Genomic DNA, 23,868 nt, shown 5'->3' on the forward strand with positions numbered 1-23,868 from the left:
TCATGCTGCAGGTAAGTTTCATTTTATTTATGTTCTCCTACTGCTCTCACTTTCAACAGACAGGAGACGTAGATAAACTACAGTATAGGGGAAATACAGTTGGAGTTCAGTCAATATTAGTACGACAAATATGGGAAATGCAATATGCTTTCTAAATAAAGATTAAGGCTATAGAAGACATTTGCAATTTCCCCTCCAATTGGCAATAACGCATTGCTATAATACTAAAATATTGTGAAAACAACCATTTTCTAATTTTTCTAAAAAAATAATATGGATAAGTGTGTACACAGTGCTATTTTGGATATCGATTTTGACTATATAGTCAAAATCCCAAATTTTTGATTGCCATATGCTCCCATACATTTTCAGGTTTTTATTCCCACCAGATAGATCAGACATAAAATTTGGTACATGTGTACGCACCTTTAAGTGCAGTTAGCCAAAATTAAATAGTTAAAATTGGTCAGTAGCCTAATCCCCAAGCCCCCCATCCCCTACGCAGACATATCTGAAGCTACAAATCACTTCATATTTCCCTTGAATTCTCCCAGGAATCTGATCTGACCCTGGGTTTAATTTTCACTCTTTTCACTTCAGAAACATCTGATCAGATCTATGATGGTCTCCTGACGGCTTCAGATCAGATGGATCTTTGGTGCAGCACTGAAGATATATTTGACTTTCTTCAGATCAGTCTGTCAGATCCATCTGAATCTGAAGAAAACAGGCCAAATCTGGCTAATGGATGAGGGCCTCACTGTGTGTACACACCACTATAGCTAATTATTCCATGATACTTTTGTAGCTTTGTCAACGTCATGAATTCCTTCTTCAAATATACACTTAGAACTTTTATAATGTTAGCCATATATTATTTCAGAATTGTATCCAAACTGTACCACTTTCATAATGTCAGTAACTTGGTTTATTTAGTGGGTATCTTCTTCCTCTTCGCTCTTCATTGGCAGGATACAAAGTACAGTTAGGCAGGATACACAATTAAATAAAATGTATCAAATCTGAGATTGTTTCGAGTAGTCATATAAACCTCTGTAGCTTTATACAGCTTCATAAACAGTACAGCTTTGATGATGCTATTCTTGACTTGTTCTTTCCTTGTTTCTTTCTCAGAGCCCACATGCTTGAAGTAGAATGTGATTTCTCCTGTTAATTCATTGTCATTCACGGTACCTTCAAAGTAAATCCAGTAATATCCTGATGTATTGATAAATATTGAACCATCTCGTACAGTCATAGTGCCATCGAGATAAGTCAGCATAATCTTTGTGCCATTCATCGATGCATTGGTTGCTGAAGAAGAAATATTATAATGACAATTCAAAACCAGCACAGCTTGAAATATATAAACAGCTATAAAAACAGTTTTCTATTCAATATATATTTGTAACTGACTGACCATTATTCCCCTCATCTTGCAACCATCCCCCTATTACAGCCATGTCCAAACTGTGGCCCTCCAGCTGTTGTGAAACTACACATCCCCTCATGCCTTGCCACAGTTTTAGCATTTCCTAATAGCAAAACTGTGGCAAGGCATTATGGGACTTGTAGTTTCACAACAGCTAGAGGGCCGTAGTTTGGACATGCCTGCCCTATTACTTCTGAACTTCTACTGCTTTTCATTAGGAAGACACTTATGCACACCAGAATGATCATGATTGTGAGCAGATCATGCGACCATCGTACGATGGTCGCACGATCTGTTGGAGCACACGATCTGCATACGATCCGATCATGATCTGATCACGATCTGTATCCAGTTGAATGGATTGTTTACAAATCCTGACTGCAGCAGGTAGAATTTCCAAAATGACCAAATGACCAGCGGGGAAGTGCATTGGATCTGAATCGGATCTAAAATATGCCAAATCATGCCCAGTTTACATGCAATTGGTTGCGATTGCATCAAAATTGGGGGAATTGGGGCCAAATCGTTCTGGTGTGTACCCAGAAATACATATACCTTGGAAATCTATACAATTTGTGAGTGTTCAGTTTTGGTGTAAATAGTGGATGATGATAGTAATAATAGTTAAGTGCTTGTGAATGGCTGTTTTAAGACTTTGGGGGTTAATCCTATTAAATACGATGATTTTGCGGGTGCAGTCATCGCTGCTGTGACTGCACATTACAGCGGACAGAATTAGCACAAAGAGACCAGCCCACAAAGGGAGCAAGTTCCAGTGTCTTTACCTTGGAAACAGCGCCTTGCACCCAGATCAACTGGTTATTGATGTTTTCTTCTATATTTCAGCACAGAATATACATTACAGTGTATGATTATGTAGGTTTGATCACATTCCCAGCCCCGGGGAGTTGTTTCTGTTGTGACATTGGCGTAATCCATATTTGTATGCAGTGGGCAAAGTTCACGTACTGGAGCTATTATCAGCGGACTATTCATGTGCCACGATCACAATAAACACGCACCAAGAGGCCTTTGTGAATGCACTTACAGTGAAGGCTTAGCTGGAAAGTAATTGACAAGCAGGGAACATATGGAGGAGTTTAAGGAAATTGGTGGTAAAAACACAGCATGACTACTGCCGTGGACAGTTCATGTAGTCATAGGGCAACCCCTAGTTTGCAATCACTGTCCTGGCCATCTGTTTCCACTTCCGGGCAGCAGCTAGGAATAAAGGGGAAATTGACGAAGGCCGGCCGTACAGGGCTAATCCCCGTAAGAATGGGACTATTTGGCCTCAAAATACGAATACGGCAAAGTTACGAAGCTGCTGTATTCTCCAGATTCATATTTTCTGATATTAGGTACTCCGCCCTAATATATATATATATATATATAGACATTGTAGGGGCTCTGCACACACTAAATTAACTGATAATGAATAGTGGTTCATGAATTGATCCATGAACCAAATCTCCACTATTCATTATCAGTTAATTTAGTGTGTGCAGAGCCCCTACAATGTCTGTTTAAACAATGTGGTCACAAGCCATATGGCACCCCAAAACTAGGAAAGGTGAGTGCCGATGTTTAGTGTATATATTGTTTATTAGATTAATTTTTTTAATTAGTCTTATTGTGGTCACATTTTCTCATGCACCCTGTTTTAGCTAAGACTCCATAGCTTATGTTAACCATTTCCCTAGATGATTAGTGACAGGTGTGTTGGTAACTGCTCACATATAAAAGCATAGTGTGCTGTGAGCCTTAGACCAGATAGCATGCCTGGAATCAAACATTAATGTGATAGCTATGTGTATTGCAGCCATTTTCAGCGATAGTGTTAGGACCTGCAGAAAAGTGGGGTCCCGTGAAGGGGGTTGCAGGCTTAAATGCATTGATCAATTCATGAACCAAATCTCCACTATTCATGATCATTTAATTTAGTGTGTGCAGAGCCCCTACAATGTCTGTTTAAAAATGTGGTCACAAGCCATAGGGCACCCCAAAACTAGGAAAGGTGAGTGCCAATGTTTATTGTATACTAGCTGACCCGCCCGGCGTTGCCCGGGAAAACCTTGTTTTTTTTTTTTTAGACCTAAGATTGCAATTTGTTAAAGATTCCACCATAATGTTAGAATGTGTTTGCATTGATACTCAATGATGGCAATGAAATCAGGTGTGGTGTTGTTGTTTGAAACACAATGCTCCTGAGTTGATAACTTGTATGTGTTGATGAATTCTACATCCACTCCTGAGATTTAGCACCTATGACATACTCTCCAACATATGAGGGTCAGAAATCAGTACAAAATCAGAAAGGGATTTGGCCACACCTCCATTTCTATACTCAATGGTACAGTTTCTAGGGTGTGTAATTAAAGGCGCTGAGTGCGTGGAGACCGGGGTGGACGTTACTTTCCGCGCCATAATTAATTAAAAATTCACTGCTCCCTGCCACTGCCGCTCCCCTCACCGATCCTGCCTGCAGCAGTCTCTGAGGTTTGGAGATCTGTAAAGCACATGCACCGGGCATCTCTACCAAACAGTGGGGCAGCCCCTGAGTGTGGGAGTAGGTCCGCGGGCCTGGCCACATGATGTCATGACGCGATGCACGCTACCCGCACTACTGCAATGCACCACTGGGAACGGGTGCAATGGTCCAAATTCTTCCCTACACCCACTGGGCCAATCCAGGTTTGTAGTGTAAGTAGTTGAAGAATAAGACTGAGATAAAGATTTGCCATGTTAAATTATATATTTTTTTTCATGATTTATTGCGTAAATTGTACAAGTGTACATAGAAGTATAATCAAGAAATGAAAGTCGGATTAAAAAAATAAGTTCTGATTCAAATTGATAATTGTTTGGATGGGGCTGGGTTGCGAAACAAATCTATAGGTGGGGGGTATGGATATTGTGGGCATAATTGGTGTTTGGTACACATACAGGGGGTCCTCAATTGATGGGATTTTCACTACAGTGTCACGGTCACAGTGTCACCATAGTGGGATCCCCAATTGGGATCCAGGTGGTCTTTTAGGGACCCTTTACAATCCCGTAGGTCTCTTCTTCTTGAGCCTACGGTCTCCCTTAATGATAGTCAATCACTGAGGGAGACCGTAGGCTCCAGGAGAAGAGAAAATGGGATTGTAAAGGGGTCCGTAAAAGACCGCCTGAACCCCAATTGGAAATCCCCCTATGGTGACACTGTAGTGAAAATTTCTCAACAACTGGGGATCCCCTGTAGGTGTACCAAACACCAATTATGCCCACAATTTCCACACCCCCCTCCTATATATTTGTTTCGCAACCCACCCCCATCCAAACAATTATCAGTTTGAATCAGAAATTATTTTTTAATCCTACTTTAATTTCTTGATTGTACTTCTATGTACACATATTTATTTCACGATTTATTGAGTAAATTGTACACTATAACGTGACAAATCTTAGTCTCAGTCTTATTCTTCAACTTCTTACACTCATAACATTCAAACAAATACATGCAGCGCTCATGCCCATCGACCAAACATTATCTGTGACCAAATGAGTCTGGGAAACCCTTAAGGCAGAGCAGTGCCTAACATCCAACTGACTAACAGGGTGAGTGCAGTGTACCCACTTTGTATTGATCAATGGGTGCATTGGCCAGGACAAAGATTTCTCAGTACAACTGGCCGGGGAGTGCAGAGACGGATATGGGAAAAAGAAAAAAACGGTACATTAGGTACAGTTTTTATTTGCCGGTACAGACTGTTAAATAAACGGCAATTTTTTTTTTGTGTGTGTTTGTGTGTGTTATACTGTTTTTGTGTGTGTGTTTTAGTGTATGTGGTTGTGTGTGTTGTGTTGTATGTATCTGTCCAATGCATAAGTGTGTGAGGTGTGCTATGTATATATAGTATGTGTGTGTTGTGCCTTTGTGTATCTGTGCAATGTTTAAAGCCCCGTACACACGGGGAAATATATTGCTCAGCAATATATTGCTAGCAATATATTGCTCAGTTTCTCCTTTTCATCAGCGACCAGAGATGGTCGCTGATGAAAAGGAACCTCTGCCGGGGGAGTCGCAGAGGTAATCAGCTGGTTGCAGGAGCATGTTCCTGTGACCAGCGATTAGAATGAGGCTGAAAACGGGAGCGCGCACCCAGCGATTTATCGCCAGGGCACACTCCCATCACTGACAATATGGTCGCCAGTGACCATATTTCCAGCGATTTCAGCCCCCGTGTGTACACAGCTTATGTGTGTGTTTTGTGTGTTGTACTGTTTTTTGTGTGTGTGGTGAATGTGGGTGTGTGTTGTGCTGTTACAGGTATGTTATGTGTGTGTGTTGTGTGATCTGCCCAATCTGTAAGTGTGTAAGGTGTGCTACGTATAAATGTGTGTGTGTGTGTGTAATGTGCTGTGTGTATCTGTTCAATGTTTGTTTGTTTGTGTGTTCTGTGTATTGTACTGTTTTTGGGTGCATGTTGTAGTGAATGTGGGTGTGTCTTGTACTGTGAGTGGTGTGTTATGTATGTGTGTTGGGTTATGTGTACAGTATCTGCCAAATGTGAGGTGCGCTACATATATATGTGTGTGTAGTGTGCTGTGCGTATCCTGGCAATGTTTAAGTGTGTGTGTTTGTTGTACTGTTTTTGGGTGGTGTTGTAGTGTATATGGGTTTGTGTTGTACTGCATGTGGTGTGTTATGTGTGTGTTTTGTTGTGTGTATCTGTCCAATGTGTAAGTGTGTGCGGTGCGCTACGTATATATGTGTGTCTTGTGTGCATATGTGGTGTACTGTGTGTGTGTGTGTGCGTGTACAATGATGTGTGGTCTATGTATATCCTCAATAATTCCTAATTGTTTAAAGCCTTCACCATAATGTTAGAATTTGTCATTCATACTCAATGACAGCAATGAAATCAGGTGTGGAGTTGTTTCTTCGACAACGGTTTCCCAGATCGTCAATCTTTTTCCCAGATCATCAATGAAGGCAAATTAAAACTTGGTGTTTTTTAAATTTCTAAGTGAAATTTCCCCAAAACGGCTTCGAGGTGCACACCACCGGGTATAGAGGTACCTTGTTGCCAAATTTGGGGGCTCTGAGTGCCACGGTGTGTCCGCAATGCAACGGACACGCACACACACACACACACACACACGCACACAGACTCTTCAACTTATTATATAAAGATATATAATATATATATTTTTTTTTTTTCAACGGCATGGGATCCCCCATCTGGCTATAACCAGACCTGGGGTCGGTCCTGGTTGCAGAAAAACAGGGGGGGGGGAACTGGGATCTTTCTGTATTTCTATAACCAGCAGCAGGCTCATGGACCAATCCTGGTTCCCAAAATATGGGGGACAAAATGACTAGGGGTCCCCCATATTTTTTAAACCAGCACTGGGCCCAAACAGCCAGCAGGCTAATACCACAGCCATTTACCAGTATGAATGATGGTAAATCTGCCGATGACATCGAACACTGTAGCCACATACGGCCGTGTTCTATCGATGGAGTAGCCATTCGTAACCGCTGAATATGGCTGACCCTGCCATATTACATACGGCAGATCAGCCGCATTCGGGAAATCAGCCGGTCACCCGCTCCCAGGTGTATTTTACATCTTTCAATCTTAGTAAATTTACCTCTAAGTATCCAAGATTGGATTATGTGAAGCACCATTATCAAATGTCACCTTTGTTGTGTATGTATATGTACTGGGAGCTTTGGAAGTTGCTTCTATAGTGCATTATATGCATCATCTGGACATGATAGGGTGATATCATTTATTTACTTATTAACAGCTAACTGTTAAGACTGCTCTAAGTACTGCCCATAAGTGTCACTAGGAAGCTGAACACTCTAAAATTAAACAATTAATCAGACAGAAAATAGAATTCTACTGATTTGACAGCTAGAACGCTTAATCTCTTCTACAGTATATAAACAAAAATGATTTAATGATTTATAGTAAAGTAAAATGTTGTAATACTTACAAAGTGCATAGTCTGCTCTGACATATTCTTTTTTGACAGGCTGTAATGTATATATATATAAAAAAGACACGTCATATGAAGTTCATTCAACTAGACAGAAGTAATTTCAGAATCTGGCAGAGAAATATTCCTATTCTGTGTTCTAGATAAGCAATAACAGCCCACATGAGAGGAAGCAACACTCATTTCAGTAGTCTAGATATGATACAGTATAAATCATACAGCAGTGCATAGATGGCGATGTAAAGTGATATTGCATGATCTCTGCGCAGCAATCATGTTTTGACCTTTATATTTAGTCTGTGGGTAAATAAAATAAAAAAAATTGTTGATTCTCTTTAGATATAAATAAAGGCAGTAATATTCAGTAATGACTAAACCAATGATTAAATCTGACAATTAGAGGATGGGGAAGTGTACCCAGGGGTGTCAGTGTATGCAAAAAATACCCCAAGTTTTGTGGTAAATGGATTTGCAAGGACAGCGCTTTCTCACAAGGGGCCAGATGCACTAAGTTTTAAAAGTGATAAAACGGAGAGTGATAAACAACCAGCCAATCAGCTCCTGTCTGACATTATTCAAACTGTCTGTGACATGGAAGTTAGGAGCTGATTGGTTGGTTGTTTATCACTCTCCATTTGATCAATTTTGAAGCTTAGGCCCTTATCTAGAACCTTCACAACATCGATGGTTGTGTATGCGTATGTGCAGGGTTACATGTGCATAGGCTGGTTATGAAAATAAACTAGTTTCCAGGATTATCAGTGGTGTCCTTCTGATCTCTGCAGCAGCATCTCGCTGTGTGATCCCATCCATGTTTTCCCCTGCAGCTCATCTCAGCCCCCTCTGACTCCCGCCTAGCAAAGCAACTCCCCATGCAACTCTGCCTTACACTGGGCGAGATTCACCAAGCACAAAATGCTGTAAAAACCCAGTTTTGGGGGTTTTACCTGATTCTCATATGCAGCAAAGCCCCACCGCCGGGGATTCACTGCCGGGGGTTCTAGGTGGTGTAACCCCTGGAAGCCTATGGGCTTCCCTTCCCGTCCCCCACCAATCCGCACGGCACCCCCCTCATCTGTGTCCGGGCAGCCTCCTGCTGTGCTGCCTGGACCAGTGATCTTCTCCTGCCTGTATTAGGCCATAGTTTTATTCCTTGGCCATTACCTGCAAAGGTGCCCAACCCAGTCCTGGCGCCCTTACCAGCCTATTGATTAATCAGGCGCTACCACTAGCTACCTTCATCTAAAAATGTTCAAGGAAAAGGCGGTTGGAATAATTCCAAACCTAGAGGCACTATACTACTGTAATCATTCATAACATTTAATAATAATAATAATTATTATTATTATTATTATAATTTATAAGTAATAATAAACCAGATTGTGGTATGATTTACCTGATGTTATACAGAATTTTGGAAATAATAAATCATCTGCCTTTGGCTTTAACTACAATCTCTAATCTACAGTATTTGTTCTCTGTCTTTTCACTTTGAACTGTGGTTTGGTGCTGACAAATACAAATCATTTGTGAGTAGCAGGAAATATTTCTCTCACTTCAGGGGGCGTAGCAGGACTCTCTTGTCATCGGGCCCCACCCCAAAGACCGCTCCATGGGCAGGAGGCATGCTAAATCACATCATTCCCGTCTTTTAGCACCACCCACTCCACACCTGCACTAGGGAGCAGACAGGATGCGAGCAGGATGCATATACCCTTTCATGGGTCATAGGGTCCACTGCATTAAGGTAGACATGCATTAGGTCCACCACTAAAGGTCAACAGGGCTTGACACATGAAATAAGTCAACATGGCTAAGTTCAACACAAGCATTAGGTCGACAATGGAAAGGCCAACAGTCAAAAGGTCGACATGAATTTTTTTTGGCCATGTTGACCTATTTCATGTGTCGACCTAAGCCCTGTTGACCATTAGTGGTTGACCTAATGTATGTCGACCTTCATAGTGTCAACCTAGCAATGTATCCCCTTTTGTGAGTCTCCTGTAGCTTCCAGAAGGGTAGGCAAGTAGGAGTTAAATATATCTGGTCAGAATACTTATTGCAATGTAAGCATAGCTGCCTACCGTCCTGCATTCTACAGGAGACTCCCTGAAATAGCAGCAATCTCCCTCTCTCCCTGATTAGTCTAGCAATCTCCCTCATTTCACCTAGCCCACATTCCAGCTGAATGAGAGACAGATACATTTATACCCCTTTACCACTGCAGCTCTTAAACAGTATTTTTTAGCCTTTTAAAATGGGTAGAGCTGCAGTGGGAAAGCTCCAGTTTGCTTTACCCGTTTAACAAATACCGGTATTTGTGAAACGGGTAAAAAGCAGTGTTTTACACGTTTAAGAGCCATTTTTTTGGCAGTGCGAAAGGATCTTAAACGGTATCCCCTGGTACCTGGTACCTGCCCTGCACACCCCTCCACTGGTACCTGCCCTGCGCTGGCCCTCCCCTGGTTCTTACCTGCATGGGGATCCGGGCAGTGGGGTTCACGCATTGCTGGGGAGGCAGCGGGGTCCAGCATGGGCACGGTACTTCGGGTCCCTCCCTGCGGCTGATGGATGCTGGGCAGTGGGGAGGCAGCGGGGTCCATGGGCACGGTGCTGTGGGCGCTGGCGGTGCAGTGGAGTCCATCCGGGATCCATACGGCATCCGGGCAGTCCCTGCGGCTGATGGGAAGTAGTATTTCCCACTATGCGCATGTGTAAGGAAGGCAGTGTATATGAATGAGCTGCTCATTACATATGCACATATGTAATGAGTGGCTCATTCATATGCACGGCGCTCATTAGACATGCGCATACTGGCAACTACTAGTTCCCATCAGCCGTATATGGACCCGGGATGGACCCCCCGCTGCACCACCAGCACCCACAGCACCGTGCCCATGCGGGATGGACCCCGCTGCCTCCCCACTGCCCAGCATCCATCAGCCGCAGGGGATCAGGGGAGGGGGGCGCAGGGCAGGTACCAGGGAAGGGGGGGGGGGTTTATAATACTGGTTAATTACCGTTTTGTACCTTTCACAACAGGTTCAATGTGAAAGGTACAAAAACGCCGTTTACTACATGCAGTGGGAAAGGGGTTAAAACCTGCTTTGACCTGTTTAAAGAAACGTTGAAAAAATCGGGTCAAAACAGGTTTGGCGGTAGGAAAGCAGCATTACATTGAATCTTCAGCACCATTTCCCAGCACTTTACCAAGTATAGTGGCTCTTACTAACTGCTTTGGGGCTCTGCTACATTTGGATATAACTTAAGACATTTTAAAAGATTCCTCTCAGATGTTGCAGTACACACCCATGCTTCTAGGTGCCACGTTCACAATCTCTTTTCACAATCTCTCTATATATGGAACTATACACACCCTTTGGGTAGAGCATGACATGTGGGGCGCTGTGTAAAATTCTACTATCAACTATAATCTCCCTGATACTAATTTTCAAAAGTAGGCAAGTATGAATATAAGATTATAATCAACCACTGCAAACCAAAAAAATCACCTAGCTACAGTATTACAGATACCATATCAAAACACAAGGTGGGGTTTTCCTCATATGGTGAAGGGCTGGAAATGTCATAGACAGTGCAAATGTACTTTTCCCAGTAAACATGGGCAAATTATTAAAAATAAATTAAGATGATTCAATTATTGGGTTTAGTCATTTCAGTCTTCTAATGTGGAAAATCCTGTTTTTTAAGTTTAGGTCTGACAGATATGACTACAATGGTCAGCAAAGGTCATTTTATTCTTAATTTAAAACCATTCTTTAAAAGGTAGTTCCAGCAGGAAGTCCCCATATTGAGCCTTGGTACAAGGTGCATTTGCTCATACCTCGCAACCTCCAAAGGGGGGTGTGGCGTATGTAAATGAGGGGCACGGCTTATGCAAATGCGCACAGCGTCTATTCTGTCAAATTGGGGGGGGGGGGCTCCCAACTGCCCCCCCCCCCCCGCAGCGGGACACCTCCAGCCTCGGGTGGGACAGGTCCCGCTGAAATCGTGAGTGTTGGGAGGTATGTTTGCTGCAAGGTGCAGTGTGCCTGTATGGTCTGCCCAGTGCACACAAGCCTCCCTTGAGAGACACTTCTGCAACTAGAATTCCACTTGTGACATACCTGCAGAAAAGTTGAAAATATTCAAGATATACACTGTGTAAAAGTTTAAACATTACATTAATGTTCATGACGTGGTGGGGGAGTGGTGGTTGGAAGTCCCACTGTCACTCGCTGTGGTGAAGAGACACTGTGCGCATGCGCACATCATGTATTTACTGGGGAAGAGGGGCAAGGGTCGTGGGATAGTGATCACAGTAGTTCCTGTGAAATCACGCCCCCTTTTCCCAAGGTCACGTCCCCTTTTAAAGGAACAAATCAGGTGAAGTATGCACTCACCTTTGTAAAAAGCAGTGTACATGATAAATAATCACTTCCAGCATAATTTAGTACCGTATATCTCCTGTTACATTGCTGCAGGATAATAGAGGACAACTGTAAGGATTCGGTCATAGAAACAGACAATACTTGCCTACCCTCCTGGAATGGCCTGGAGGCTCCCAAAGAAAGATGGGCAAGTTTTCCACATGCCTTTGGACCCGCCCCCCCCTTCCCTCCCCACATCTTTTCCGTTCAAAATCCCTATTCAAATACCATGATATGCGGCTCTTCAAAGAGGGGGCAGGGCTTAAAGGATGCAATTTGCGGGGCTTGATGATGTCGCTATCAATCCCACCCTAAAGTGCTGCTGACAGTCTCCTCTCTGGACTTCTCCCAGAAAGGAGAGTAAAAAAGAAGACAAGTATGAAACAGACCCATTATGTAGGCATGGCCAGTGCTCTGTAAATTGCTGGCATGTCCAATGACCCTCTGTCACCAATGAAAAGAGGTGGTATGCATAAATGCATGCAGTATAGATCTAGTCATCGCCAGTGTTCTCTCGATTGAGAACACTAGCCGTGACAGATCCCTCAGCACACATTCCTGGTGCAGCGCGGTTTGCTGAGCTATCTATGCTTATCTAGATCACTCAGGCACCCATCGCTCCGTGTGTACGGAGCATAACTCCCACAAGTGTCAGGCTCTGTTATGACTCAGCTGACAGGAGCACAGGGCTGATAATTATACTGTATATGCAAAAGCCCAGGATCTGTGAGGGGCCACACAGCTTTATCAGTCAGAACTGTGTCAACACTTCACAACACTCTGTGCTAAAGCTGGGTACACACTTACAGTAAGTGATGGATACCCAACCAATATGTCAGCCTGGCGGGCTGACGTAACAGAACCTGGGTATGCATTGTGCGACATTGATGATAGACAGCATGATCAACGTGGCATCGCTAGGGATATTGTCAGGTTTGATGTACAGGACAAAACACAATAATGTTCCTAATCAGTCCACCAATGTGTCTCACGAGATATGTGTGATGTATTTAAACACACAGTCTCCCGACCCACAAAGGGAAACAGAGAAGGAGCCACTAGATCGGGCGCACAAATAACAATAAGAACAGGTGTCAAGAGGTTTTTTCCTCTCTTTCCTCAGAAGATCTCTAAGAACTAACAGCCCCCTCAATGGACTTAATACCTGTCTTTCTGCATAATTCCCCCCCCCCCCTCCTTTTTTTTCCCCAAATATCCCACCCCCTCTCCCTAGAAACTAACGTGATAAGAGTCTCTAGTTGTTCTAATCTCCTTTTGCTAAATTCTAACCATAATGGTCCTAATGAGGAATAGTTCCTATAAGAAATAACAAGATAAGTCTCTTTGGTTTGTGATTTACAAGCTGTCTTCTTCACATATGTAATGGTAATTATTATTATTATTATCATCTTTTTCTCTCTTAGAATGACATGTTTTGAGGAATATTCAATTATGCTACCCCGTGTTACTGTTAATGTTTGTTATGTTACCTATACAAAGAATTCCTGTTTATTTATCAATCTAGATGGTCGCAATAATGTTCGGCTCCCATTAGAGATTTATTTATTTATTTTTCTTATTCTTATTTAATATATTGGTACACATGCATTTATGTATCTGTTTAATTATTTTTTTAGTTTATAAACATGTCACTATATATATAGTATATAGTATATATATATATATATATATATATATATAGTCGCAGTGCGGTCCGGCACTCACTCCAAACGGAGTCAGCCACTTAATGTCTTCCTTTAGTCAGTCCGTCTTTGTAAATGAGGATAGTCACCACACACTAGGCCCCAATAGATGAGGTCTTCAAAACTGCAAGCTCCGTATACTGTTTACGCCTGTAATTCCTTCTAGTGTAGCAAGTGTCGGAACACCCTAGATTATATAACAGGCCGGTGACATATATACGTCCATTTGGTGTGCTTTTCCTTCTCTCCGCTCTTTTCTCGCTATCCCTTTGATTTTCTTCTTTGAATATTATGTATGCTAGCCCATAGGCAATACATCTGGCCCTAACCTAAGCAGGAATCTGTAAGCCTAGCGCTGCGAGTGTGCCACTTCTGTTCTCCTATTGACCCTCGGGGTAAGATAACCCACGAACACATATATATATTGGATGAACGTAGCCACGTTCTGGGTGTGCTTTTCTTTCTCTCCGCTTGATCTTGCTGTCCCTTTGATTTTTTTCCTTGTGTATAATAATGTGTGTATATACCTGCACCTGGCCCAGTTACCCATGAGGGCCGTTGTGCTTTAAGTGTCCCCTATAGGATTTAATTAATGTGCTTATCTCAATCTCCCACAGCAATAATTGCTACCAAGGAGCCCCTACGTCTTTAGTAGCTGCAAGCGTTGATACGCCCATTGATGTGCTTTTTTCTTCTCTCCGCTAACACTCTTTCTATCCCTTTGATTTTCTTCCTAATGTATTTGAAATACTTGTAAATTTCCTTATGTATGTCCCCTGTGGTACCTGTCATGCTTCCACTAACCACTGCTCCGATATGTGCAGTGACCTTTATAGGTCGACACAAGTGGTGTCGACATTAAAACATGGGAATTTCATCCGCTGTATCAAGGAGCCCCTAGGGGTTATGCTGGTCCACCCTAAGGTTATACATTTTATTCACCAAACACTTTATGTGCTTCATAATTTATTAACACTATGAGCAACTGTGCCGCATAATGCTTTTTAACTTTTTGCAACAGTCTTGTTTAATCTTTTTCACTTTGTCACAAATTGCATAACTGCCTTATAATCATTTTATAAACACTTTGTTTTGTTATGTCCTCACGCAGGCTACGCGTCATGCTGGCAGCCTAGTGCCACCCACTGGGTCCGACTGGAGATTCCAGTCACCATGGCTACCTAACAGCGTGCGTTCCAGCTCCCCCCGCCGTGTCACTTCTGGCGGTATCAGAGCCTGAACATTCTTTCTGATATGGCTCTGACATCACTTCCGATGCGACGTCACCGCGACCCTCCAACGGAGCAGGCCAGACCCAGCACGACGCGTCGCCGCCCACTCACTCACCCTTATTTAAGGTAAGCACTATTTTTGTTTACTTGTTCACACACACCTTGACAAAGAGGCGCTGCCCCGAAACGTTGGTTTGCTGAATACAATTTTCCAAAAAAGACCTACGAGTGCTAGTCTTCTTTTCTAGCCTATATATATATATAAACCCTGTTTATACGGACTTAAAGAAGTTTCTTTGGTGTGCGGCACCCACGCTGGGACCTTATATATATATATATATATATATATATATATATATATATATATATATATATATATATCTGTTTAAACAATGTGGTCACAAGCCATAGGGCACCCCAAAACTAGGAAAGGTGAGTGCCGATGTTAAGTGTATATATTGTTTATTAGATTAATTTTTTTAATTAGTCTTATTGTGGTCACATTCTCTCATGCACCATGTTTTAACTAAGATTCCATAGCTTATGTTAGCCATTTCCCTAGATGACAGGTGTGTTGGTAGCTGCTCACCTATAAAAGCAAAGTCTGCTGTGAGCCTCAGACCAGATAGCATGCCTGGTATCAAACATTGATGTGATAGCTATGTGTATTGTAGCCATTTTCAGCGATAGTGGTAGGACCTGCAGAACAGTGGGGTCCCTTGACGGGGGCTGCAGGCTTGGATGCATTGATCAATTCAGGAGCCAAATCTCCACTATTTATTATCAGTTAATTTAGTGTGTGCAGAGCCCCTCCAATGTCTGTTTAAACAATGTGGTCACAAGCCATAGGGCACCCCAAAACTAGGAAAGGTGAGTGCCGATGTTAAGTGTATATATTGTTTATTAGATTAATTTTTTTAATTAGTCTTATTGTGGTCACATTCTCTCATGCACCATGTTTTAACTAAGATTCCATAGCTTATGTTAGCCATTTCCCTAGATGATTAGTGACAGGTGTGTTGGTAGCTGCTCACATATAAAAGCAAAGTCTGCTGTGAGCTTCAGACCTGATAGCATGCCTGGTATCAAACATTGATGTGATAGCTATGTGTATTGTAGCCATTTTCAGCGATAGTGGTAGGACCTGCAGAACAGTGGGGTCCCTTGACGGGGGCTGCAGGCTTGGATGCATTGATCAATTCATGAGCCAAATCTCCACTATTTATTATCAGTTAATTTAGTGTGTGCAGAGCCCCTCCAATGTCTGTTTAAACGATGTGGTCACAAGCCATAGGGCACCCCAAAACTAGGAAAGGTGAGTGCCGATGTTAAGTGTACATATTATATATATATATATATATATATATATTTATATATTTTTTTTCAAACTAAGTGAAATATAAACCACAGTTGTTTAGATTATAACATACAATTGCCATTAATAATAAAGGCAAAAATACCAATATATTAAATTATAAGAGTGCGCATGTCGAGAATTGAACACCTGTTTTCCACTGCTTGGAAGCTCTTACGAACAGAGGGTGCGCCACTAGAGATTTAAAGGTTAATGACATATATCTCTATAACATAGAACCAAAAAACGATCCTTCTTATTGTCTTTCTATCTTTTAAAACAAAGTATTTGTATAGATATCTCCCTGCGTGTTTACCTGGGATACAAATAAGTCCTCATTAAGACACTCTGACTATATTTATAATTTCAATTCTGTAAATAATAAAAATAATTATTTGGTATGACACACACAGAGATTTGAACACTAGATCTGTGACACACAAGCACAGAAGCTCTATGTGGTTTGCCACTGAGCACCTGTGTTGCTAATAGAAAAACCATGGGACATAGTAACATTGGTAAAAACATTACATGAAATGTGCCTGTAAAATTGTCGGAATCCTCATGTAAAATCATTTTTTGTCTTCAACAATCGTAGGAGAGTATTAATATGTGCTACTTTTCAATTAAAACTTGCCATCACTATAGGTTTAAAAACTTTAAAATTGTATTATGACACTCATTGAAGTATTAGTCAAAAGACTGATTGATTAAGAGCAGGTGATCGAAGGAGGTGGCTAAATCTGATTGGTTGCCCACCCTTTTTAAACACCCTTCTGTTAGCTGGGGTTATCTTCTGAAGAAACCGCCAAATTCTATGACGGAGAAACGCGTCAAGAGACCCCCTGTTTGACTGACAGACTGCCGATGGGTATGGACTTTTAGAAAACAGCAACCGATTGAAAGCTGATTACATTGCCCCTTATTGCTCCCGCTGTCCAGCGAGCCGGTAACAACTGGGAACTCCAAGCCGCACATTTACAGAGCAGAGGGTGACCAACTTCAGCAGCGGCATTGAGACTGCAAACGGGTGTCCGCCCCCAGCCGAGTGTGTGTGGATTACCCGCAGACGCAGCTAAGTGAGCAGGTCTCACGCTACGGTCTGCCTTCTAAACAGCAGCCGCTGCACCCTCAAGCCTATCGAGGCAACTACCGTACAAGCTGGTATGTAATTCTTCAACATCACTATATATTCTATGGGCTGTATCATCTAAGTAAAAGCGCTACAATTTGTTACCAACAATAACCGTTTCACTTAAATATCTACCAAGTTACCTATTGTGGTATTACATACTGGAGCACCTCTTGGGCATTACAGCTAATTGAGTATTGTCTGGAAATTATTGCTGGACTTATAAACGGACTGAAACAGTTCACCATTTAATCCTCCCCACGGCTAATTCTGTCTAGTCATTTTATGGTATTTTATTATTGATTGTGTATATTAATAAATGAACAAACCTGTTTAAAATGTATTAGTGTCATGTGCGCTCTCTTAAACAAGATATTGTTTAAATCTGTATAAAATTTGATGTACAGGACATCAATCCTGATGACACAGCTTGGGTCTGCAGGAAATGTTCGTTATTCACCAAATTGAGGGATATATTGGTCTGATTGAGCAGCTCAGCATAGCATGTCTGATAATGCTGCTTACTGGGGGTGTGGTGGGGGTGATTTGATGCTGGGTAGGGGCAGATCAAGGGCGTGTCTGCAAAATTGCATCTTCATGGACCTGTCCCCACTGCACAATGGCAACATTAGACACAATGGGATTCATAGCGAATTGCATCATCAGCCTTGTGGAGGCTAGCCAGGAGACTTGCCCACTCTTCCAGGGAAGTGGGAGCACCACCCACTTTTGGTGAGCCCCCCTGGCCATTCTGTGATAGTAAGCAAGTATGATTTGGTTTGTCAGCATTGCCACAGACTAACATACTATTTACAGCACTGAGTGAAAACGAGCCAAACATGTGTATCTGGGGGAATACCCAGAGCCTCCATCTTCATGTCTAGGTTAGAGGGAGAGTCCCATAAGTTTAATAAATGTCTAAAATGTTATCATGCACTATCCTATGCTTAGATGGCTACGATCATCTATGCTCTTGTTTAGAAATGAGCAATCGTCCTGCGGGTGATGTTTTGGAGTGACCATTCTGGGTGAGTCCTATTTTTATGAGCCAAAGTCTATGTCATTGTCAATTACATCATTAATGTGACCTGCTGTATCTGGCATATGCACCTCCACACCCTTGTTTAACCCTTCAATGCACAAGATGTAGTTTCTGTAACATTTGGCACAATCTGCATATTGATTTAACATTGCTGAATACGACAAGACCAAACAAAAATAGCTCTAACTTCAGTTGTGCTTATAAGCTTACATACCCGAGCAGAATTTGTGATTTTCTGGCCATTTGTCAGAGAATATGAATGATAACTCACAAACTTTTCTTTCACTCATGGTTAGTGGTTGGGTGAAGCCATTTATTGTCAAACAACTGTGGTTACTCTTTTTAAATCATAATGACAACATAAACTACCCAAATGACCCTGATCAAAAGTTTACATACCCCAAGTTTACAATACCGTGTATTGCCAACTTAACATCAATGACAGCTTGAAGTTTGACCAAGTTCATACCCTCCAACATCTGAAGGGCAAAATTTGGTACACATCAAGAAAGGGGGCGTGACCATGGGTAAAGTGGGCGTGGCCACTGGTAAAGGGGGCATGGCCACCCCCTTACCGAATATGTACTCGGCATTTAAAATAAAAAGTGAGCGCTAAAAAAAGTAAAGTGTAGCCAACCTTCCTTGCTGCTCAGCCTCCACTCAGCCGGGCTGCAGATGCTCATCGGATCCCCCTGTCACGCTAGCCACCGCACCCACGCTGTGCAGCTCAACCTCGGGTAGCTGAGCTCTCTGCTACACTTCGCACCAGAATGATGCCACTGCGCATGTCTAGGGGGCTAACAGTCCTTTCCCCTGAGTGCTCAGGGTCCGCGGTGCTGGCGCGTGACGTCATGACGCGATGCACGCTGGCAGGGGTCCCACAATGCACCCTTCGGAACAGGTGCTTCGCCAGGGGAGAGGGCACCAGGACTGACAGATGAGCCCGGAGTCAGGACAAATACCAAAAATCGCTACATTCAGTACAGTATTTATTTGCCGGTACAGACTGTTTAAAAACGGTACTGTACCGGCAAATTCGGGAACAGGTGGAGGGTATGCAAGTTTACAGTGCCTTTGTAGCTCATACATCCCCAAAACATCAGCTATCCACCTCCGTGTTTTACAGTAGAAATTGTGTACCTTTCATCATAGGCCTTGTTGACTCCTCGTTGACTCCTTATTGACTCCTTGTTAACGTTTATGGTTGTGGTCAAAAAGTTCAATTTTGGTCTCATCACTCCAAATGACTTTGTTCCAGAAGTTTTCAGGCTTGTCTCTGTGCTGTTTGGAGTATTGTAAGCGGGATGCTTTATGGTATTTGTGTAGTAATGGCTTTCTTCTGGCAACTCTGCAGCCCATTTTTCTTCAAATGCCTCCTTATTGTGCATCTTGAAACAACTACACCACTTTTTTCAGAGTTCTGTATTTCAGCTGAAGTTCATCCTGAACAATTTTCCTGGCAGTTGTGGTTGAAATTTTTGTTGGTCTACCTGAACCTAATTTGGTTTCCACAGAATCCCTAATTTTCCACTTCTTAAGTAGAGTTTGAACACTGCTGATTGGCATTCTTAATTGCTTGGATATCTTTTTATATCCCTTTCCTGTTTTATACAGTTCAATAACCTTTTCCTGCAGATCCTTTGACAATTATTTTGCTTTCCCCATAAGTCAGAATCCAGTCAGTGCAGCACTGGATGAAAGATGCAAGGGTCTTTCAGGAGACCAGAAACTCACTGACCATGTATACACACACACACACTCACACACACACACACACTGATTACAAGCAAACAGATGACAGGTGAGGATGGTTACCTTTAGTAGCCATTCAAACCCATTTGTGTCAACTTGCGTGCATGTTATGAGATCAAAATCTCCAAGGTATGTAAACGTTGGATCAGGGTCATTTGGGTAGTTTCTGTTGTCAAAAACCTAGGTTGAACTAAAAACCTAGGTTCAACTAGATGGACACAAGTCTTTATTCAGCCTTTTCTAATATGTAACTATGTAATTTAAAAAGAGTAAACACATTTGTTTGACAATAAATGGCTTCACCCAACCACTAACCATGAGTGAAAGAAAAGTTTGTGAGTGATCATGTATATTCTCTAACAAATGGCCAGAAAATCATAAATTCTGCTAGGGTATGTAAGCTTATGAGCACAACTGTATTTCTGACTTTTCTTAGGTATTTTGTGTCTGACTTTCTAACTTTTTATCATGGGCAAAACATCTGGATCTGACTTCTTACCAGTTCTTCTTATTCAGAGCCAAAAACCTCAGACTTTTGATTAACTTTTACATTAGCCGACTGTAGAATATCCGACAGTAAATTTCACAAAATTGGACCAAAACTGTCTCCCATTATATCCTGGCCTTATCAGTCGTATTGGAGACCTGGACATTACAGGAGTATTGAGTCTTAGGGGGCTATTCAGATCTGATCGCTCAGGTCCGAATTCACTCCCCAGCGCGAATATGCGTATATATATATATATACATCAGAGCCCGCCCCCCCAATTCAGCATAAAGCAGCCATCTGAACAGTAAGCCTACACATCAGCTCACATGTTAATGTGGGGAATTGCTCGGTGGGGAGCGGGCATTTGCAGGGCGGCATGTACCTGCTCGTTAGGCAGCGAATATTCACTGCCTACCGAGCAGGTCTGAATTGGGCCCTTAATACTTGATACGTGTATTTCATTTTAATCGGACTAACAATCAGTTTATTCACAATTCTTTGTTGTGATATTTTTCTTTTAACACGTATGCGAATAGTGTCTTAGTCTTTGTGATGTGTTGTGGGATGTACCGCAGTTGCTTGGTACATCCCACCCTGAGGCTTTGTGCATCACTCCTACAGTATGTCCCTGTTTCCCAGTGCAAATGCCATGAAAGCACAATGCACACCTCCCAAATGTCCAGATAATAGTGGGACAGTAACGCTAATTGGAGACTGTACCACTGTCCTTCCCATGGGTGGCAGTGTCCTTTGGGTGGGGTAGGGGGGGGGGGCAGTTGGGGGAGCCGGAGTTCACCAGAATGCGCTGAAGAGATGCTGTATGCAGGCACACGGCATCTCTTCAGTGCAGGGAGGAAGGGGGAGAGTGAAAAGAGCCAGCCGAGGGATGCCCAGTCATAGGTGCCGATTTATGTTTTTTGCTGGTGGGTGCTCAAGCCAAAAATATAGGGGGGTGACTTCATGGGAAAGGGGCGTGGTCACACAATTATACTGATTTATGTTACGTAGCACAGTTGTCTCCAATATTCATATTATGGCAACAGTGCCAAATACATAAATGCTCCCACAATGCAGGTACATAAATGCCCACACAGTACCTGTGCCAGCGACGAGGGAGGGGGAGTGCAGTGGGACACGGGGACACGGGCGGGTGGGTCGCTGCTGAGCTGGTGGGTGCTCATCAATTTCCTTGGGTGCTCGGGCCCTCAAGCACCCACAGAATCGGCACCTATGTGCCCAGTTGCTAGGGGAGTGCTGGGCACGCCCCTGAAAATGATGGAAACAGGGGTGCCTGACCTTGCCCCCTGACAGAGGCCACACCCATCGGGCATGCAGCTCTGCCTCCTAAACGGGCTGGATGCACCTTTCGGTGCAGCAGTTCGCAATTTTAAAGAGACAAAAATCGGCAGGTATACTACAAAGTACAAACCTCCTGAACACCACTAGCTTTGTTGCGTGACACAGCAGTATCGTATGTGACAGAGATGCAAACCTGAGAAATAGGCAAATGACCAATATGACTGAGCCACATGCAACATCTTGCTCAAAGTACGAATTTACACAGCCATGATTGTGACAAAGTAGATATCCTAAGCACCCACTACACTACTATTGTATTTGTCTGCAACTGTGTTATGGATAAGGACATTATGCAGGTTTAGGGTAAAGTGCGGCGCAGAGTGACGTGGCCGGGGACATTGCCGGGCAGCGTCCCAAGCCTCACTCTGAGACGGAGCGTCAGGACGTTGCTAGGCAACGTCCCCGAGCTTCCGCCCGGCGGCCGCGAACGCGTGCGCCTGACGTCAGTCAGGCGGCGCGAAACTCAAATAAATAGCCGGCGTCTGCTGGGCACAGACGCCGGTTATAGCTTTTGCTGCTCCCAGCATAATGCTTTTGCCTCCCGGTCCCCGTGGTCCTTTGGTCCCCGGTCTTTGGCTGCAGTATTCAGCTTCAGTCACCTAGGTGTTCTCAGCCTGTGTTTTTGGAAGTTTCAGCGGTGTCCCTTCCCAGCTTGTTTCTGGAGTTACCAGCTGTATCCATCCTCAGCCTGTGAGCCTGCATCGGACCCACAGTCTCCACCTTCCGCGGGTCACGTAAGTGCTCCAGTGGAGCCCTGGTCTTCCTTTCTCCTGGTCCGCTGGCCCTTCGTGGCTTCGCCCCTCCGTGGGCTTGTTGTTAGTGTCCACTCTTGTCATTTTATCCCATATGTCCTTTTCAGGATAAATTCTCCTGTCCCTTGTATATCCTTAGATTTCTGTTTAGGCAGGAGTTTCTTCCTTTCACCAGATTCCTGCTTTGGGGAGTCACTGTCCCTCTGGTGTGTCTTGCTGTGGACTCCCTTCTATCAACTGGTGTCTGCGACTAGGTCGCTCTCCCGTCTTGGCCAGGTGCTGGCAGTTAGGGTCCATTTCCCAGTTAGGTCCATTAGTCAGCTGGTCCTCTTGGGTTACCCCGTGGTGATTGCTTTCCCTCTTGTCTCTACCTAAGACCTAGCTGCATCGGGGTCGGAGCGGGCCTAACTCGCTCCTTCGGACGCGGCGGCCACAGGCGAAGCCTAGCTCTGCAGGGGTTTGCCATCTGCCTCGGGGACTCAACAGAGTGAGTGTAGTACCCGCTGTGGCCATCCTAACCAGCGGTCCCAGCTACGGGCTCACGCCTGATCACCTCGTCTTCCGTAACCAGCCGTTATCTCCAGCGCCCAGGCAAGGGCATCATAACATTATAATCGGCCAGAAAAAGATAGATTACATTGAGTCCTATAACTTGTTGTGTGATATATTTGGTGATCTTGTATCATGAGTACTACTCCCCAGACTTTTTCTGATCAGCTTCAGGCTTACTCAGATGGTGCGGGAATTGTCCTTAAAAGTAGCTTCTCAAGAGCAAAGGATGCGGCCCCCAGAGCCAGGGGGTTCAGACCCCAAAATGAACCTACCAGATCGGTTCTCTGGGGATCGCAAAACCTTTTTTAATTTTCGAGAGAGTTGCAGGCTGTATTTCTGGCGCAAACCACACTCTTTCACGTCCGAGGCCCAGCGTATTGGTCTAGTAATATCTTTGCTCCAGGGTGAGCCCCAGACCTGGGCCTTTGGACTGCCTTCTGACAGCCCAGCTTTGACCTCGCTGGACAATTTCTTTAGTTCTCTTGGGTTGTTGTATGATGATCCCGACCATGAAGCCTCAGCAGAGACTCATCTTAGGGCCCTTAAGCAAGGGAAAGACCCAGCTGAGGTTTATTGTACAGAGTTCCGCTGATGGGCAAATGATTGCGGATGGAACGATCCAGCGTCACGCAGCCAATTTC

General features: G+C 43.4%; 1 protein-coding gene across 1 annotated transcript in view; it reads right to left on the reverse strand.

Annotated features, from left to right (window-relative positions):
* Positions 1 to 288: 288 nt before the first annotated feature.
* The window catches only part of TNFSF4 (TNF superfamily member 4), a 61,841-nt gene continuing 38,261 nt past the window's right edge, over positions 289 to 23,868 (reverse strand). Inside the window, exons 2-3 of the mRNA XM_083158074.1 lie at positions 7,427 to 7,466; positions 289 to 1,314 (exon numbers count right to left, since the gene is read on the reverse strand). Coding sequence (XP_083014200.1) covers positions 986 to 1,314; positions 7,427 to 7,466 — 369 coding nt within the window. The 3' untranslated portion in view covers positions 289 to 985. The remainder of the gene's footprint in view (positions 1,315 to 7,426; positions 7,467 to 23,868) is intronic.

Source organism: Crinia signifera, chromosome 8, assembly GCF_055691185.1.
Source record: "Crinia signifera chromosome 8, ASM5569118v1, whole genome shotgun sequence".
Taxonomy (NCBI): domain Eukaryota; kingdom Metazoa; phylum Chordata; class Amphibia; order Anura; family Myobatrachidae; genus Crinia; species Crinia signifera.